The sequence below is a fragment of the Corvus kubaryi genome, unplaced genomic scaffold (genome assembly GCF_017639235.1).
Source record: "Corvus kubaryi isolate FWS band 111438036 unplaced genomic scaffold, C.kubaryi_AGA036_p1.0 37322, whole genome shotgun sequence".
Taxonomy (NCBI): Eukaryota; Metazoa; Chordata; class Aves; order Passeriformes; family Corvidae; genus Corvus; species Corvus kubaryi.
This window is the reverse complement of record NW_024581101.1, coordinates 6,478,517-6,498,705: the sequence shown is the minus strand read 5'-3', so window position 1 is coordinate 6,498,705 and position 20,189 is coordinate 6,478,517. Positions and strand designations below refer to the sequence as shown.

The 20,189-nt window shown below is 50.4% G+C and overlaps 1 protein-coding gene across 3 annotated transcripts in view; it reads left to right on the top strand.

The window, feature by feature from the left end:
- The first annotated feature begins 52 nt into the window (after positions 1-52).
- The window catches only part of PCDH19 (protocadherin 19), a 58,172-nt gene continuing 38,035 nt past the window's right edge, over positions 53-20,189 (top strand). For all 3 annotated transcript variants that reach the window (XM_042029292.1, XM_042029291.1, XM_042029293.1), the window contains exons 1-2: positions 53-2,205; positions 5,184-5,511. In XM_042029292.1, coding sequence (XP_041885226.1) covers positions 65-2,205; positions 5,184-5,511 — 2,469 coding nt within the window. In that variant the 5' untranslated portion in view covers positions 53-64. The remainder of the gene's footprint in view (positions 2,206-5,183; positions 5,512-20,189) is intronic.

Below are 20,189 nucleotides of genomic sequence, written 5' to 3'. Positions count from 1 at the left end.
TTTTGTGTCGCGCGGCGGTCTTCCGTTGTTGGTCGGCGCGTAGGTGGGAGGGGGCGGCGCGGCGATGGGGGCTCTCCCGGCGCTGCTGGGGGCCGCCTTGCTGTGGGCCGGCGCCGGGGCCCTCGTCAACCTCAAGTACTCGGTGGAGGAGGAGCAGCGGGCCGGCACGGTGATCGCCAACGTCGCCAAGGACGCCCGGGACGCCGGTTTCGTGCTGGACCCCCGGCAGCCTGCCGCCTTCCGGGTGGTCTCCAACTCGGCCCCCCACTTGGTGGACATCAGCCCAGGGTCCGGGCTGCTGGTGACCAAGCAGAAGATCGACAGGGACCTGCTATGCCGACAGAGCCCCAAGTGTGTCATCTCGCTGGAGGTGATGTCCAGCTCCATGGAGATCTGCGTGATCAAGCTGGAGATCAAGGACCTAAACGACAATGCGCCCAGCTTCCCCACCGACCAAATCGAGTTGGAGATCTCGGAGACGGCCAGCCCTGGCACCCGGGTGCCACTGGAGAGTGCCTATGACCCGGACTCGGGCAGCTTTGGTGTGCAGAGCTATGAGATCACCCCCAATGACCTCTTTGGTCTGGAGACCAAGACACGGGGTGATGGGTCCCGTTTTGCTGAGCTGGTGGTGGAGAAGAGCCTGGACCGTGAGACCCAGTCCCACTACAGCTACGTGATCACAGCGCTGGATGGTGGTGACCCGCCCAACTTTGGCACAGTTGAGCTCAGCATCCGCGTCATCGACTCCAATGACAACAACCCGCTCTTTGAGGAGCCAGCCTACACCGTCAGCGTGCCTGAAAATGCCCCACCGGGGACACCGGTCATCCGCCTCAATGCCTCTGACCCGGACGAGGGCACCAACGGCCAGGTCCTCTACTCTTTCCACAGCTACGTCTCTGAGCGGGCCCGGGAGCTCTTCCAAATCGACCCCCAGAGTGGCCTCATCACGGTGAGCGGTGCCATTGACTATGAGGAGGGTCACGTCTATGAGCTGGACGTGCAGGCCAAGGACTTGGGGCCTAACTCCATCCCTGCCCATTGCAAAGTGACCATTAGTGTCCAGGATGCCAATGACAACCCGCCCGTCATCAACCTGCTCTCTGTCAACAGTGAGCTGGTGGAGGTGAGCGAGAATGCCCCGCCGGGGTACGTCATCGCCCTGGTGCGGGTCTCGGATCGCGACTCCGGGGCCAACGGGCGGGTGCAGTGCAAGCTCCTGGGCAATGTGCCTTTTCGACTCCAGGAGTACGAGAGCTTCTCCACCATCCTGGTGGATGGGCGGCTGGACCGGGAGCAGAGGGACCAGTACAACCTCACCATCCAGGCCAGGGACAATGGCATCCCTTCCCTGCAGGCCACCAAGTCCTTCACCGTCAAGATCACCGATGAGAATGACAACAATCCCCACTTCTCCAAACCCTATTACCAAGTCATCGTGCAGGAGAACAACACCCCAGGGGCCTACCTCCTCTCAGTCTCAGCCAGAGACCCTGACCTGGGCCTCAATGGCAGCGTGTCCTACCAGATTGTGCCCTCCCAAGTCAGGGACATGCCTGTTTTCACCTATGTCTCCATCAACCCCAACTCTGGAGATATCTATGCTTTGAGGTCCTTCAATCATGAACAGACCAAGGCCTTTGAGTTCAAGGTCTTGGCAAAAGATGGGGGTAATCCCTCTCTGCAGAGCAATGCCACTGTCAGGGTGATCGTCCTGGATGTCAACGACAACACGCCCGTGATCACGGCCCCGCCGCTGGTCAACGGGACGGCGGAGGTGTACATCCCCAGGAACGCAGGGGTTGGCTACTTGGTGACAGTGGTCAAGGCAGATGACTATGATGAGGGTGAAAATGGCAGACTTTCCTATGAAATGGTGGAAGGAGACAGAGGATTTTTTGAGATCGACCAGGTCAATGGAGAAATAAGGACCACCAGAGCCTTCGGGGAGAACGCCAAAACAGCCTATGAGCTCATCGTGGTGGCTCATGACCATGGGAAAACATCTCTCTCGGCTTCTGCCTTGATTTTGATATACCTGTCTCCAGCCCTGGATGCCCAGGAGTCCATAGGATCTGTTAACCTCTCCTTGATTTTCATTATTGCCCTGGGGTCTATTGCAGCCATTCTTTTTGTCACCATGATCTTTGTGGCAGTCAAGTGCAAAAGGGATAACAAGGAAATCAGGACCTACAACTGCAGGTAAAGAGACCTTTGTTTATGTGCACCTGCGGGTCTGCTTTGATTTTTGCCATCGCAGTTACTTTTGCATTTGCTCCTGTATACCTGGGGGTGGTGAAGAGGGGTGGGTTTGCCTCAGGAACGACAGTGAGGTTCCTGTCCCTGTAAGGAAATTTCTTGCAAAGCTTTAAGAAATTGTTCTCTGTGAGGAGAGCAGAAATCCCCGCCGAGTAACGAATCGACTTAATAGTGCGGCTTGACAATCTGTTGCAGCATCCCTGATTTTCCGTGCTCCATCACAGGAGAACGGTTTTATGGGGGCATGGCTGGCTCCCGTGGGCAGCCCCCCGTCCCCAGCACAGCTCCCCGGGCTGGCGAGGGGGGAAAGCCCCCCAGCCACCGCAGCATCCCCGCAGCAGACGGTGCGAGCGGCGCGGTGGCATCCCTAAGCCCTCGCTCGCCGTTCAAAGGAGCTATTGTGTGCCCGCTGCGGCTCCTCGCCACGGCCAGCCGTGGGGCCAACTGCATGGAACAGTGGCAAAACCGCCCGGCCGCCCCCGATGCGCAGCTCCAGCAGCAGGCATGGCTGGCTGGGCTGGAGAGATGGGGCGAGGGAGGATTTTTGCAGCGCTGTGTCATTTTGCCCTGGCTGGGTGAGTGCTCCAGGGTCCGAAATGCAGGAGGGGAGGTCAGCCCCGCGCCTGGAGCCACTGAAAGGCTGATAGGGGAAATCCAGTCCCCTGAATATGTAACAGCCTGGCGATTATTGTCTCTCTTTTACTATTCTCTGTGTTACACAAGTTAGGAGACAAATGCTAACCACACATGAATATCAATCAGATGCCATAAAAGAGCAGCTGCAATGCCTCATAAATGGTTTAATCCTGTTACTAGTGAAATAGCCATGACTTCTCCATTCCTTCGGCACCGAGTCGTTTCAGAGAGGAGGGATGGAAATTAATTTTGCTCTACCTTGGAAACGCACGCTCGCCCCTGGCAATTCAGCGGCGCGGGGGGATGTGCGGTCTTTAAAGTTTTATTTACGCAGAAATAATGCCGGAGAGTTGGGGCATTGTACCCCGTTTTCACAGCGTAAAGTGCGTATATAAGCCTTTTTGCTCGATGGGGGAAAAATCATCTGCAAATAAAGGTCGGTCTGTGCTGTATTATGGGATGTCTAGCTTCAAGTGAAAGCTCATAGACCAGATTTCTTGCCAGCTCGGCCCATTAAAAGAGGATAGGACCTGAATGGATAAAAATCATGTTGTGGTGGTGCCCCTAACAGCTTCTCACATACGTGTAAGCCCTGGGTTTACTGTGACGGCTTAGGGATTAATGAAGTGCGGTTTAATTAAATAATTGGTCAATAGAGAAAGGACAGCAAAATGAATGCCTGCAGGAAATAATTGGGCTCTCGCATTGCCAAACTTAAACATTTAGGTAAACAAAACAATTAAAGCTTCATCAAGCATTGTTAGACGAGTCAGCAGCATATAGATTGTTGGCACAACAGAAATCCCTGCCTTCCTCTGATTTATTTGCACACTCAGGGGGTGCTCGGGCTGTTACCAGTGTGTGTCTGAGCAGAAGTCAGCTGCAGAGGTGAGGAAGCACCAGGCAGGCTCAGCAGCAGCAGTGACCATGGGGCACCCTCTCCCCATGCCTTTAGGCTTCGCAGTGCCTTGTTTTAGAGATTCTTCACAAGAGCTGCTGGAGAGTCTTCAAAAAAAGTGTTAATTTATGAGGCACATATGAGGGCTGTTCGACTTTGTGGCATTTTCATTCTCAGGCAATTAGCTTTCTGGAACAAGAATATTTGTCCAATATTTGCCTTTCCAGATAAACTGTATTATTTATTCATCCCATTATTTCTGTTGCAGCTATTGGATTTTTTTCTTTCTTTTTTTTTTTCTTTTTTTAAATGCTGTTATCATAACAAGAAGAGGAGCAAAATCCTGACTTCCAAATGTGTATTTCTGACTGTGCGTAGCATTTGATGTGCTTCCCTAGGAAATACTGAGCTGCCCAGTGCTGTGCATGTACAAATTCATGGCAGGGACTATTGTGCTCACTGTGGGAAGATGAGCCATAGTCACTCTGAGCTGAGCAGACCCAACTAATGCAAGGTGCAAATAATTTGTTGTTATTTGCTTGGGTGGTGTTTTGCAGTAACTTTTTTCCTCCGGTGTTTTGCAGAAGACAAACAAGGCACTTCATCAGTTGATTCTTTTGGCAGGTGGGAAACGAAGAGGGAAGGAAAGGCAGAGAAAAACAAGCTTGCAGTAAAAAAAAGGTCAAAAAGGATCATTTTTCTTTGCAAAACACATGGTTGTTGTTCTCTGATTTCTAGAAGGTGAAAGCATTTCCCAGTAGAAGGGGATGTGTGTGTCAGGGTGAGGGAGGAATGGAATTCAATTGGAGAAAAGATCAGGTATGATCAAGAGACGGTCAAAACACCAGCAATTTAGATAAAGCATTAATAAACAAGCAGCCTTTGGAGCGTGAGAGAATTGAGCTTGCCAGCTAGGACTGCTTCTGGGTCTGCTTTATTTATTGCTTTGGAAAATGAACTGGGAAAAAAATTTGCTATTTGTTTTGAATTTTCATTATGGGGACCAAATTAAATCACTTTAAAAATCCTTATTATGCATGGAAATGAATGCAGGTACCCTTTTCAGTTCATGGATTTTACCATCTCCATTTTTCTCTTCTGCAGGCTGGACTTTACTTCTAGTAACTAAATATCAGCAATTTCATACACTAGATCAAAACAGAAGCATTCTTCTTCCCATTTTTTTTACATATTTGACCTGAAAACATTATACATATGAAAATAAGCTGAAGACCGTGTCGTGCCACCAGACCCAAAACATGATGTAATGTGCATGACTAAGAAGCCTACATGGAGATGGGGGCCAAGCCTCTGGGTTTCTGCATGGGTATTTAGTGGGGCAGGGTTTAGGATGCTCTCAGCTTCTCATTTTCCCTCTGTCCCCCAGAATCGCAGAGTACTCCTATGGGCATCAAAAGAAATCAAGCAAGAAGAAGAAAATCAGCAAGAATGATATCCGCCTGGTGCCGCGGGACGTGGAGGAGACGGATAAAATGAACGTTGTGAGCTGCTCCTCTCTCACTTCCTCCCTCAACTACTTCGACTACCACCAGCAGACCCTGCCGCTGGGCTGCCGGCGCTCCGAGAGCACCTTCCTCAACGTGGAGAGCCAGAACAACAGGAACGCCGGCTCCAACCACATTTACCACCACACCTTCACGGGGCAGAGCCCCCAGCAGCCCGACCTCATCATCAACGGGATGCCGCTGCCGGAGGTGAGTGCGGGCAGCACTCTGTGCCCCGCAGCGTCGGGGGCGGGTTTGTGCTGGACTGTGTGCCGGTCTGTTGGTGTCGGCACTGCCAAAATGGGGTGCTGAGCAAACAGGCACTGGTGGCTTCTGTGTGCTGGACAGAGCACGCTTCCGTGTGCTGGACGCCCCAGGGGGAGGCAGTGATGGAGGGTGGGCAGGAGGGAGCAGCAGGCACTCACCTGTGGGTTCTGGGGCAGCCCTGACGTGTGGCCTTGGGGGAATGTTTCATCCCCAGACACTGCAGAGACCCTCCGAAGTGCCCAGGTGGGGATGGGCCAGGCCAGGCTGCCTCTGCCTGTGTGGGAGGCTGGAGGTGGCGGCTCTGCAGGTGGATTCTGAGTGTGGCGGTGCTCAAGGGAGGAGACACTTGCCTTCATAGAAGTTTTTTTAAAAGGTTGTTGAAAGTGATGTGGGTGGCTGTTTCTCTGGAGGCAGCTGGCTGTGCTGGGGATGCAGACAGCGCAGGATGCTCCATTGTGACCACTTGCACGCCTGGCCCGGTGCTGTGCCTTCACTGGGCAGGACCCTGGCTGGCATGGGAGGGATGTGTGGTACCTGCCAAAGGCAGGGAAAGGGGCCGCTCTCATCCACACCATCCTCATCAGTTTCTTCTAATTCTTCAGCTTTCCTGTACATCACAGGCATCATTTAATGTTTCTTGTTTGTCTCTCTTTGAATTATTGTTTGGTATTAAGCAAAACAATCAAAGGTTTGTCATGTTTCCTGCTTTGAACAGAATAACAAAGCTGAAAAAGCAGCTGAAATATTTATGGCTCACTCTGTTTTGTGTTCAGTGTGCTGGTGTAAATGCAAAATGCTGCTGCTGAAGGCAGTGGAGCTGCTTCAGATTCATCCTGGTGCTGCAGAGAGCTGAGCCTGGCCCTCTGCAGGGCTGCTGGAGAGGGCTGGTGCCGGGGGCCTGGTCCTGCTGTGGTTGTATTGGCAGAATGCTCACTGAACGCTGGTGTTTAACTTCCACTGAGGCAGAACCAGCTCCGAGAGGTCGTGTACCAGTGGTGGCCTCTATGAGTGACCATTGCTCTTGGCATGCTGTGGGCAGTGGTCCCTGAGGAATGCCTGTCTTCCTGGGGCGGTGTCCTTTGGAGAGGATTCTGGAGTGCATCTCTGGCTGGTGCCTTGCTATGGGCACTGGAGCAGTGGAGCATCCTGTCAGCCTGTGATTCACTGCCACCAGTCACAAAATCCATCACATGCTGGCACTATCCAGAAGTGCATGCCGGCAGTGGGAGGTCTCTGGTGCCAGGGAGGATGGAAGGACCATCAGGAACATCATAACTCAGCTGATAAAGTTAACAGGCAGCTGCAGGGAGAAGGCAGTGCTGCCTGTGCTTCTCTTTGATACCACAGCTGGGCTGGGGTCTCACAGAATGTGCCCTCCAGAGATTTCCCTGCCTTGTTCACCCTCTTGTGAGGGAGATGGGATGCTTGTTTATCCCTGTGGCTCCAACTCGCCCCATTTTTCCATCACTTGTGCAGGTGAGATGCACTGTGAAGAGCTGGTGCCTTGCCTGGAGAAAGAAGTTTGTCTCTTGAGTGGGCGGAGTGTCAGTGGAACGTTTTCCCCCAGCAGCCCCGGGAGCTGGCAGGAGGGCAGCAGCAGCTCGCCTGTCCTGCCAGGGGACCGGCTGCTCTTGTGCGAGAGAAACATGTCCTGGTGGGGGTCTGCTCACTCTCTGCAGGTGCTTTTGGACAAAAGGGCAGGGTCAGGGTATGGGGTGAGAAGTCCCAACTGGAAGCTGTTTGGAAGTTTGGTTTAGGGTGGGAATGTCTATGTTTTTTGGCAGAGCCCCAGTGTTACGCTTCCAGCTGTTGCAGGCAAAGCTATCTCACTGGTGGTGTGGGTTCTACTGGCTTCTAAAAATCCCAGTGACCCCTGAGAGTGAGGAGGTTCATTGTTGCTGGAGTGACAGCCCTGTCCTGGCACACAGGGTGACGCAGAACTCCACAGAAGTTGTTTCTGTGGAGGGGCATGGCAGCCCTGTACCCCCTGTAGCCCGTCGCTGCCCGAGCAGGCGCTGTGGTGTGGTGCTGTGGCTGTGCAGGGTGCTATTGGTACACCTCCAGGTGGTGAGGATTTAATAAACACAGTCCCTGCCCAGAGTTTACAGAGCCAAACCATTCCCTGCAGTGCTTCCAGTGGCACTTTGTCTGGGCTGGTTTGAATTGCCTCCAGTGATGAAGCTGCCCGTTGTTTCCCCTGGGAGGCTTTATGAGGTGTCAGCATCGGGGAGATATCACTGCTGCTCCACCTAGGAGTGACTTTTCCTGATGGGAAGGCAAAGCATCAGTTGATAACAGATAAAATACGAGGTAAATGTGTCTTTGGCAATGTCACTTGGCATATGATGGTTGTGGCTGGAGGTAAACGATTGCCTCTGCAGACACACGCTGCCCCAGCAGCGGTGGGTTTGTGATGTAGCCGGTCTTTAACGTGAGCCTCATTTACTTTAACAGTCAGGAGCCTTGAAATAAAAGTCCCCAAGGATGGCTTGTTTGTGGAGCTTCAGGAAATGTTTCTTCTAGTGCGGTGGCAGGTCTCGGGGCTGGGAATAATTGGGTTTGTTGGTGCTTCCCATCTTTCCCTGGTGATCTGGAAGGGATTAAAGAGTGGTGTCTGTGTGGGCTGCAACCCTGCTCTGAGGGTGCAAAAGAAGTTTGAGACCACCCTTAAAAAGCTTTTCCCTTTGGGTGGGGCCGGGCTTGGCTGCCAGCTCTGCTTGTCTCAGGGCATGACTGCCAAGAGAGCATCGGGGAGGCAGTGGGGGATATCCTGGGGTGTTCTGGCCCTGCTGGGATTCAGTGGTCTCATGGATGCCTGGGTACCACTTGGGGATGCCTGCCCACAGCCTCTCAGCATCCTTGTGGCTGTAGGCAGCGATGGCAAAACGCGTTTGTGAGCAGCTCTGGTGATCGTGGCTGACAGCGGGAGGCTTGGCCCCCGTTTGGACTTGTTTTGCAGCAGGGAGAGTGGGACATGTTGGAGCTGTGAGGGCATTGCTGCTCAGAGGCTTTGCTGCTGCCAAGGGCTCCTTTTTATCTTCCTTCTGAGCTGGAGGAGAAGTCAGCTTTGAAACCGAAAGGGCTTGTTGTCAGGTTTTGCATGTATATTGCTGGAAGTTGTACCAGGAGACTAAAAATCAAAATTAATAGGAGCCATTAGGCAGCTTCCTTGATAAAAATGCGTGTTGCATTGGGGTGGTGTGGAAAGTGGTCTGAATGCTGAGCTTTTTAGGATCCAAGGGACATGACTTGCATGTAGAGTAGCCACCCTTGGGTAACACTTACATGCCTGGATTTTGACTTGACAGTTTAAAAAGTAAGCAGTATGCGTGTGATGGCTGTATCTGTGTTTCAGAGGCAGTTTTACATCCCAGATTTGCACTACTTTGGGAAGTGATGTTCGCTTGCTGCTCCAGGATGGGAAACATACCCTGAGGACAGCAGCTCACTCTGCCCCCGGGTCTCCCCTGGGGCCACCCTGTGGTGGCCAGTCCCAGGCAGGACCTGGCATGTGAGAGGCGAGGGGGTGTGACATGGGAGCAGGAGAGCCCTCTTTGAGAGGCTGGATGTCCCGAGGTGGAATTAGCACGGACGTTCTTCAGTGACTCTGTCTGGGGGTCGGGGATGGCTCTGCTGTAGCAGCTTTGGGAAGTGGCAGCAGTGACATTACGCTGTAAGCAGCGTGTGGATCAGGCGTGGTCTTGCTCTGGTGCTGCTTTGGTAGGGCCCACTGGAGAAGCAGTTCAAGGTGGAGCAGCCTCTGATCCAGCAGGACCCGAGTCCTCTGCGGACCCGCGCACCCAACAGCTCCCAGAGCCGTGTCTGGCACCGGGGGGGCCGTGGCGATCTGCCGCCTCCCGAGCTGATGGTCACCATCAGTAAGATGGGGAATTACTGGTTTTAGTGATAATCCTGGTCTAATCCCCCAACCTTGATACACTCCCACATAATCCTCACTCACACTGATTTAGTTTGGGCTCCTCGTGGCTGCAGGGATTATTTGAGGGAGCAACAGTTGCAGGGTAAGGCCCTGTTGGTTTCAGATCTGCTTTGTGCTACCTGGAAAGCGTTCTCCTCACTGTGGGAAATGGTTTTCTAAGCACAATAGAGCAATTTTCGTTTCAGGCAGCACCAGCAGCTTTTGCTCTGGCTATCTGGCGGTGTTAACTAAAGCACATTTCTACAACACACAAAGATTTTTGTTTTGTAAGAAATGAAATCAGCGTGGCTGTTTCTCTTTCTCTGTCATTTCTCTACTTGTCAATTCTTTCTTCCCCTCCAGCTTATCCTCCTCTTCTCCGCTAGCCTTAAAAAGCCCCCAAAGTGTCTGTTATAATCACATTTTGTGTGTTACAACCAGAATGAATGTACTCACTTTAATATGCTGGGTTTGAGGAAATCAGTTTCTGTCTGGTATAACAGACAATTTGTTATAAACCACGCCATTTAGAAGTGAAGGGCCTTGCTTTAGTGCAGCGCTGGGGAAACGTCATGATACATAATTGGAAGGGATTTGGCTTGCTTCTGAGTAATGCTGTGTACAGAGCAGGGGAAAAAGGAAAAAAAGGAGATGATTTCCAACCCAGAGAAAGTTTGCAGTGTTGAGACAGGTCAGGCTGATGAAATAAGGCTTCTTTTCAGGAGGGATAGTAATTAAAGCATTATCAGAGGTGATGTTCGACTAGCGGGAAGGCTGACTTCGCAGCCAGCGTTGCCAGTCTTGTTTTCTCCTTGGGAGGTCACTGTAACTCAGCACTTTTTTGTGCCTGCAACGTGATGCGCACCACGACGGGTAAGCGCAGGTCAGGGCTCAGCTCGCGCCTTGCCGTGCCTGAGCAGCCCTGTCTGGGAGCCAGCCCCAGCCTCCATCCGGCAGGAACCCCCCGAACAGGAGCCCTGCTCTCAGCTTTAGACATCCACTGGTTACCCCCTCCCTGGGGCAGCTCCTGGTCCCTGCCTGGGCAGCCAGCATCGCTCTGCATTGCCAGGGACCAGAGTTTATGGGGTGGGGCCCCCAAACTTCCCTGTCTGCTGTCCCTACTCACTCCAAATCCCAGCAGATCGCTCAGCTTAACTACTCCCAAAGTGTTTCGTGTATCGCTGTAGGTTGCCTGACCTCTCTGAGCGTTGGAGGCTGACATTATGGAAATCAGCAGCTCTTTATTCCATTCTAAGGTCAGCCTAACCAAATTATACATCTCTTAATGTAATCGCTCCAAGCTGTTGTATGGAGAAATTCACTTGAATACCTTGCAACAGAGATAAATATGCCAGCTCCCATTCATGTTTAACCATGCCACGCTCCCTGGGTCTTAGGCAAGCCCTCAGTTCAACACTCTTTGGCTTTTCCTAAAATCATCAAATCATTTAGGTTGGAAAAAGCATTTAAGATTGAGTGCAACTAAGAGCTGAACATTGCCAAGTTCCCCAGTGAACAGCATATGTTTTGTATTGGTGATTTGGGGCTGCCTCCCCATCCTGGCGGCTCTTTGGGCTTTCCAACGGGTAGGGTCCTGGTCGGGAGGGACCAAAGGGGTTTGCTCCAAGGGTCCATGGAGGATTAGGGCTGGTGTGGCAGTAGCTGCTTGTGTTTAACAGCAAGGCCTGAGTGCTCCCGTGGATGTGATCTCACGGTCACAGATTACATACTGTATATTATATCTTGTATTTGTGATCCACTACAGAATCATGAATCATTTAGGTTGGGAAAGACCTCTAAGATCATAAAGTTGAAACATTAACCTAATACTGCCAGGCTCACGCTTGTGTCCCTATGCACACAAAAAGTGTGTGTACAATTATTACATACTGCACCTAATTATGTAAGTGAGTATACAGTATGTCATATAATCAGATACATCTTATTCGTTTTTATGCTACTGCTTTGGGTTTTATGGTTTGCTTTTACTGGAAGTGGAGAGGCTCCTCTTGTTTTCATAGAATCATAGAATGGTTTGGGTTGGTAGGTTCCTTAAATATTTCCTCTTGGAAAATTTGAATTTCTGATGCATATTTCTAATGCATAACTCGTGAAGTCTATAAAAAAAGCTTTTGCAACTATATTTACATGGCAGATAAGAATTTTCTTTTAAATCGGGAAAGATTTCTAGTAAGTTTTTTAAAAATTTCATCAAAAGGGTACTCTTGTATGGTACTTTGTGGGCTTTCTTACAGCAGTTTCCAAGTGATTTGTGTTGTATTGAGTAGTTTGAACTCTGTGGTTTCTCCCTCTCGTGTCCTTTACATATAGCACATGCTCATGCAGAGGCATCATCGAGGCCAAGTGCAGTAGCCTTTGAATAACCTCGTGTGCATCTGCTTGGCTGGGTGGAAGAGCTGTATTTTCCAGCTGCCATTTCCTGAAGTCCCTCCTGAGGGCTTTGAGCCAGAGAAGCTCCTCAGCCAGGTGCCCTTCCAGGTCCTTGGGCTCCTGCCCTCACTGAGGGTGCCCTGCTCCGGTCTTTCCTAAATTCCCATCAGCCAGCAAGGGCAGAGCCCGGCCCACCCATTGTGCCCTGCCTGCTTCCATCCCCAGGCTCTGCCTGCAGGCTCTCCAGGGACGAGCCCTCCATCTCTCCTGGCAGCCCTCTCTCCCGGCCTCTTGCCCGCTCTGGCAGCGGCTCCTGCTCTTGTGTGCGGGCTTGGATGGGTGGGACCCCCAGCCCTGCCTACTCCCCGTCTCCTGCCAGGCCGTTTGTGGGGCTGGGCATGGCCTTCCTTCAATAAAGTATTAGATATTGTTCCCAGTAGAGGCTATAGTTGAGTTCCGATCATTTTCCGTTAATTAAAAATACAGAATGGTCTTATTTGTAGCATAAATAGTTGTAATCTGTGTACTTATAAGTGTAATTATAATTTAAATTAGAGTGTGCTCAGAATTGGCAATGGTGGGGTGCTCTGCAGGCAGTGCTGCCCTGGCAGGACTGTGCTGGGACTTGTCCCCTGGAGCACCCCACAGTTCCAGTCCCGCTGTCCCCAGGACAGCATCACCCAGGGCTTGGCAAAGGGATGCTGAGGCTGTTGGCAGCTCCCAATTTCACTGTTCCTGCTGGGGCAGAGCTTGTCTGTGGCACCTGTTGGAGGGCTTGCTGGAGTCTAGATAGCACAACATCACTGGTTCAGTGTTTCCTCTAGTTCCCTGTCTAAATTTGGAGGGAAGTAATGGCTTATGTCAGCTGGACAAGTGATTAGTGCTGAGCCTTGAAGTGTCTCCCTGTTTAACATGGAGTTACAGTGAGTTCTCCTAGGTCTGCTGAAGGCTGGAGTGTAGCTGATGCTGCAGCAGGCAGGTGTGTGACAGGTGTTGCACTTCCTACACCCTCTGATGGAACCCTGAGCACCCACAGGTAACTGCAGCACTGCTGCTGCTGACACCAGGACAGGCAGGTCGGTGATGAGCGGTGTAGGTCAGTGTGTTGGAGCCCTGTAGATAAGGTCCTCATCTCAACACCCTGTTGGAATTTGGGCGTGAATCCTTCACGTTTCTCACAGGGATCTGGAGCTTGTCGAATTATACCATCTTTTGTAATGGCAGGTGTTTGCCACAGGGCAGGTTTTAAAATTCCCGTGTTGGTGGATTGCATTAACCCATCCTAAGTCAGGTATGTAAAATTCCATTAAGCGAAACCCTCTGGCATTTTCTCACCCATGCTCGAGCTCTGCAGGTTATGCTAATGCAGTGTGTTTGCTCATCTATTAGAAGGATGATGGCTTTAAAATAATAACATTTATCTTTGGCAGCAGACCTACAATAGTGCACACCGAGTACAATTTTGTGAAAGGCTCTGCAGATGTTGCCTCATTCAATCTGGGTCAAAAAGAGTGCTTAGAATCATAAAGGTTAGAAAGAGATCAAATAATTCGGTGGTTTTATTGCTGAATAATGTACTTGGAAAATATCATTCACCATTATTAGACTAAGTGAGTACAGAAAACACAGGACTCAATAGTCATTTCTCAGTATTGGCTGATTTTACTGTTTTTATAATGTAGCTAAATTCCCTGTTATTGATTCTAGCATTGATTATCGATCTGGAAATGTAAATGTAAGTGAAGGTGGGAGCACACGGAAGCTGGACAGTTAGGGAATTAGGCTGCCTCTTCCCTGCAGTGCCTGGTGGAGGGCCACATATGCTGGGGCAGACTCATGCTGTTTTTGGGGAGCTGTCATGGTTTTGGGAGCTGTTTTCAAAAGCAAAGATGAAAAAACAGGAAAACACCCATTATGTGTGTTCTTTTCCATGCCTGAGAGCTTGTGTAAACTTGCTGAGACAAACCCAGATGGGTTGGGACGCCGGCACCAGGATGGGGCTCGGAGCCCGCGCCTGCGCCTCTGTCACCTGCTGCCTCCTGGACTTTTCATATTCAGATTCACATCTGGATGCTCTGGCAGGGACCCAGCTCAGGCGACATTCAGTAAGCAGATCCGCCCGGCTGTTGGTGTAGGTACAGCACCCGAACCTGTCTGCCCGGTGAAACTTCTGCAGGCGCTGGCGAGCGGTTCCTCTGCTTCCTTGTTCAGCCCCCAGCGAGGCTGTGTCTGGGGGGAATACCACGCTTGGGCTGAGAGCTCTCCCTGTACAACAACTCATAACAACTCATTGTGGGGATTGGGTTAGTGAGAGACCAGAGCTGTGTCCCATCTGGGCTCTGCATCCCATGGTGAGCCGGCAACGTCGCTGTGGGAGCCACAGGCTCCTGCTGGGCTGGGGCTTGCTCAGCCGCGCGATGGGTTCCTTTGTTTGGAAAAAAAAAAGATGAATTTTGGAATATGTTCATCTCTTGTTCTCTGCACTTAGTTGTTGTCAGCATTAATATGCCATTAACACATGCTCATTAGGAGGAGAATGATTGTACCCTGCAGAGTATGGGGAAAACCTTCATTAGGCACTAACATATTGAACTGAGCTGCAAACTTCACTTGGGAGAACTGGGGAATGTTCTGCTCGGCGTCAGGTTTCCCTAATTTCTCCTTTTGGTCTGATAAAAGCACCTCATCTTCTGGCATGTACTTTCATCTACAACTGGGGAGGATGTGCAGGCGAGCCTGGGCTCAGCCTGGGCTCAGCCTGGGCTCAGGGCCCAGCGCTGAAATCCTTGCGGGACCTCAAATCCATCTTCCCCCAGATCTAAGACTTCCTCATCAGCGCTTACTTTGCCATGCAGAGAGGACACGAGCCCACGTCCCCCCTCCAAGGGCTCTGTTGGCTCTTCGGGCTTAACGAGATGAATTCTTCACAGAGCTGGGAGATGCTTGGGGAACAGATTTGTTGAGAAAGGAGGTGTCATTTCTACATCCTCGCTTTTCACACTGTAATGACGTTTTAAGCGTTCATCTGGCCTTGCTGCCTCCAGTCTGAAGCCATAACCTGCCATGTGTGACAGGGCAATTGCTCGCCCTGGTAATGATTACAGCGGAGCCCGGCGTTGTTCCCTTGTTTGCTCGGCGCGTGGCAGCTCGAGGCATGTGCATGGTGCTCTCTTAAAGTCAATCAATAAGAATAATTGCAAGTTCAGGTGGGGTGAGGGAGGAGGGGGCCGCAGCAGACAAATATTTGCCGGTTAAGACCCTGTTTACATGCAGATGCCTCTGTGATAGGTAACAAGGGAGGGACAATAAGGACCATATGTGGTATTTAATCAGAATTTATTGTAAATGGAGTGATTTCATAGATTTCCACAGAGCTGGCAGCTGTCCTCTGTATTAGAAGTGAACATCCTGCCTCTGTCCCTGCCCCACTGCCCTCTCTGCCCTGGGGTTTTGCAGGATTTTTCAGCGTGGGCACAGTGCGGTCCCATCCCCTCTTGCCTCTGTGTAGGTATAGCCAGAGGGAATCCCATGGATCAGTTTTCATCAATAAACCTCAGCAGAGCTAAAATGACATTTGACTGGCCTGGGTTTGTTGCTATGAAGGTAGGTAAGAGCATTGCCCTGTCAGGAGCACGGGAAGGTCCTGGAGGAAGTGGCTCCTCCTGAAGCCAGCAGCAGCCTCAGGAGGAGCGGTGCTGGGCTGAGCAGTGCCTGCTGCCCACAGGACACTCACTGATTGCAGGGGTGTGCTGGGGCTGCAGCTCCTCCTGGAGAGACCCAAACTGCAAGTTGAAGGGCTTCTCCCTGCAAAGATGAAGACAGAGAGGGCTGAGACTGTCCACCCCAAGCTCACGTTGCCTCTGGTGATCTAACCCACCTTTTGTCAGTGATCCTAAACCTAATGGACGTATGCCAAAACCAGAGAGGTGATCCATGATCGTGTGTTCTTGACAGAGAGGGAAATGAGGTGGTGAGGTGAGATACCAACATGTGACAGGTCAGGCTTGGAAGCTTTTTGGTGCCTCCGTTAGAGAGCCATCTCCTGTGGTGGCCAGCCGGCCACTCCAGTGGTTGAGGAGGCAGGTTGGTGACTGTCCAAGCTCAACCCAGCTCATGGTTATTTCTCCTCCAAGCTTCCTGACGTCTCCTTCTCATCCTGCCATGCTGTCTGCAGGCAGAGCAGCCACAGGCTCCCATCTAGTCGCATCTCTCCATGTTGGAGATGTGGCTGTGTCTGTTTGCTGGATGCTGTGTGACTCATGTAATCACCATGCAAAATGCATCATTCATAAACTGTTTAGCGCGACCTTTTGTACAGTAGCACTAATTATTATTATCACAGAAGCCCAGTAAACTAGACTAGTAATTATCAGGGATTTATTTGAATGGACAGCTAAGCTATTCTTGGCAAGTTAGTCAAAGCAGTTGTCATGACAGCCACACAAATGTGTCTTATGAATTGGGTTAATTAGGGTAATTAATAACTGTTGTTTTGCCCTTTTTAACAAGGTATTGCTGAGACACTATCAAAAAATAGCAATTGTACCTAACAGAAATAGTCTTTTTTTAGCAGCAACCCTCACATCACAAAATAAAAGTAGTAAATACCTCTTGGGTTGTTGTTTCACAAAGAAATGTGTCATCCGACCTTCTCTTCGAGGAAAAGCAGGGGGTTAGAGGCTCTGTTGTAATTTTTCTGCTGTGCTTCCCCTCCTGGGCCGTATTACCAAGAGATTGATCATCATCCTTATTGATATCATCATTATTTATTGTGATGCTGTGCTGCGCCGAGCCATTGTCATGGAGAGGTCTCTGCCATGCCTGGCTCTGTGCGAGTGGGGAGGGCAGCCCCAAGGTGCTCCTGTCAGTTGGAGCGGGCTCCACAAGGACTTAAAGCCAATTTTAAAGTTGTGACCATAAATTATAGCTGTTTTGCTGATGCATCGTCACCATCGTCATCAGGACAGCAGGTGCCAAACCGCCGCATCCTCGCTCAGCAGAGCATCTGCTTCTTTTGAAAGGAGGGTTTTGCTGAATAAATGGATTTGGTTTTCATAGAATCGTAGAAGATCCTGAGTTGAAAGAGACCCACAAGGATCATGGAGTCCAACTCCTGGCTCTCTCCTAAAAACCATGACTGTCGTGGTTGTTGCTGACACTGAGTAATGGTGGTAACTGAAGCTCTCAATAACCAAATAGCACCAAAAAGCCTCAAAAGGAAAAAACCCATAGTCCCCATCTCAGGGAGCACCCTGGGCACCCTTGGCAGCCTCGTAGTGGGTTGCAGACTGTGGTGGTGATGGTCCTGTCCCACACCAGTGGGCTGGGTGCTTTCCAGCGCAGAGTACTGTCTCCTCAAGGACTGCAAGATTTGGTGCTGATTATTAAAAATGACCCAAGATTATGGATGCAACTGAGGAATATTATGTAAGTTGTAGAAAAATGACCTGAATAGATGAGTGAAGGCTCTAGCTGGTTCTCCAGCTGCACTGAGCTCTGTCTATTTATATCACCTCTGGGCTTTCAGAGCCCTCTTTTAACTAAAGCTCATTTGATAACGCATGTCTTTTAAAAAGAAAATAATAATAATTTTTAAAAGGGGGAATAAAAAAAAGAAAGAAGGAAAGGGGAAAAAAAAAACCCTAAAGAAAAACACGTCTATGGAGAAGGTAGGGTTTTAATGAAGAAATATTTTATACTATTCTCCTACAACCTTAGGGCTAATAGCCTGGAACTGGTACTTTGGCTCCTTAAAAAGCCCAACAAGACAAGCCAATTACGGCCTCTGAAACATTTTTATTTTTAGTTCCTTGTAATAGCAATTTATCCTCGGCTATGGTACATTAACTGGAAGGAACAAGAAGTAGTAAGGTTTTGGCATCTTTGTAATAACCAACGGGCTGTGTTTACCAGGCTGTTAATAATGTGGGGTGGCTGTGGGCAGGGGAGAGGGCAGCATGGGGATGGAGAAGGGCATCCAGCTAGTGCCAGAGAGAGATCCCTTAACGTGGTGAGCACTTTATTGTCATTCATTTCCCTACAGTTTGTTCTGGGAGAACACAGGCTCCTGTTAGCTTGAATGCCTCAGTTTCCCGCCGCCCCAGAGCTGGTAGGAGCTGGTAGCACGGCTCAGTGGGGAGGAAGGGCTATTCAGAGGGTGCTGCTGTGTCCCCAAGGATGCTGGAGCCAGCATGGCACCTTTGGGAGGCAGTGGGTTCTGAGTGGGGCTGGGCTGAGCAGAGCCAGGCTTCACATCCGCTCCCCACCCAGGGTGAGACAGCGATGGCAGTGGGAGGAAGGCCAGTCCCGCTCAGATTTGCTGCCAGTCTCATGGCTGCAGGGTGATTTTGTGGGCTGGAGAGCTGTGTTTTTCTGCCCAAGTAGGGAAAAAAAATTAAAATAAGGGAAAACTGGTTTTGATAAAGAGTTTTGTTGTGAGCGAAATCCCCTTGAGGCTTCGAGTGGGAGCTGCCTGAGGCTATCCTGATTGCAAGCCTTCCCATGCAATTCCAGATAAACAATGTGAATGATAAAACCATGAGCATGCAGGACGGTGTTTGTCTCAGTTTGATTATCTGCCAGTGCAGGGGGATTTTAGCTGAAGCCAGACAGGAGCTGCTGGTGCGGAGATTCCACTCCAGAGCTGGGTCTGGATGCCCGTGACCCTGTGCCAGGGCACGTGTGGGACCAGGTCTGGCCTCTGGTGAAGCTGTGGGAGGAAAATGTCTGGGGGGTGTGTAGGCTAGGAAGCTCTGTCTGCTTGCCCAAAAATTAGAAGAAATGGGGTTTTCCCTGGAAAACGGGACGGGGCCAAGGTCCCTCCTGTGCCCCCTGACACCCTGGGGCTTGTGCACGCGCGGGGATGCAGCCCGGGCATCCCATGGCTCCGATGTGCCGAGCTGGCAGCAGCATCTCACGCCTTCCCTATTTTTAACTCAGCTGCAATGATTTTTGCTTTTTCGTTTGTTTTTTTTTTTCCTTTTTTTTCCCTTTTTCTTTTTGCAGTGACAAATCTGTGATTTCTCCTGTTCCCTACAAAACGCATTGGTCTGACCTGCCAGTCCAGAAGGTGAATGACAGGCAGTTTTATTTAGCCCTAGAGATGGGAACATTTTAAAAAAAGTTCTTCTGTTATATTTGTTTTCATTCCTAATGGCAGGAGGCAGGGAAAGGACAGTTCTGAAAGGTTTTTTAGCAAATTTCTAAGTCGTGCCCCATCACCCTGGGGCTGCTGATTAGATCCAGATTGTTTCTCACACTGCTTAGGGAGGGGTGTAGTCTGTGCTAGGAGCTGCACACATGGGTCCATCACACATCTGAAAACCCCAGGTACAGGTGATGGGAAAGCCCCTTTTATTGGGTTTATTGACTATTATATCCCTGCAGGGAGTTTTCCTTGGCATATCGAGGCAGGACCCCTGTGCAGAAGGCTGTGCCCCAGGGGCCTGGCAAGCTCAGCCCCCTGCCCATCAGTGGGCACATGGGAGGGAGGCATTGCCCCTGCTGCCCCCAAATCCCTCCTGTCCCAGCCAGGGGGGAAGCAGTGGGTAGCTGCCAGAGCATCACCAGCCTCCTGGCTGCTCTTGGTCCGTGTGAGAACGTGTCTGTATGCTCCTCCCTAGAAAGCCTGCCCCACTTTTGGGTCAGTATTTTGCTTTTCAATAGATTTTGAGGGGTGGTGCCAAGCAGGTATCTGCTGTGATGGTTCCAATGGAGGGACCCCTGTGCCATGTCCCCCAAAAAGCTTCGGGGTTATAGATACCATGTGAAGGTAATGCAGGTTTTTTAGGATTGCATTTTTGCTCTTCATAACCACACTGTAGATTTCTGTTCTGTTGACAAATCCAACTGGGTGACACAATTTGTGGCTTTGTGGGGTGCAGTTTTGGCTTAGTTGTGTGTTGCTGCTCCTGGATTCAATCTGGGTTTTTAATCCTATACCTTTTTTCAAAATCACATCTCAGCAGCAACTTTTCTCTTGCCTCTGATCCATTTTCAAACAAAAAATGACAAAGCCTGCATTTATTTGGGGAGGGGACAGGAGTTCAGCGTGGATTAGTGGGATGCTTGCACTGTAATATGGTCTGGCTTGATACTTCTGCTTAGTCTGATGAGAGGAGTGATGCTAAAGGATGAACTCTCCCAGTGATTTCTCTGCAATGCTTTTTATTTCATCAAGAGAAAATGGAGGCTGGACTCAGTTCTTTCAGTGTTAATAATGTCCATCAGAACGAAATGCCCTTTATTTAAGCTGCAGTAGTAATTAGAGCCTTGGTGGTGTTAAGTAGCCATAGTGTCTGGCTCTGAGGAA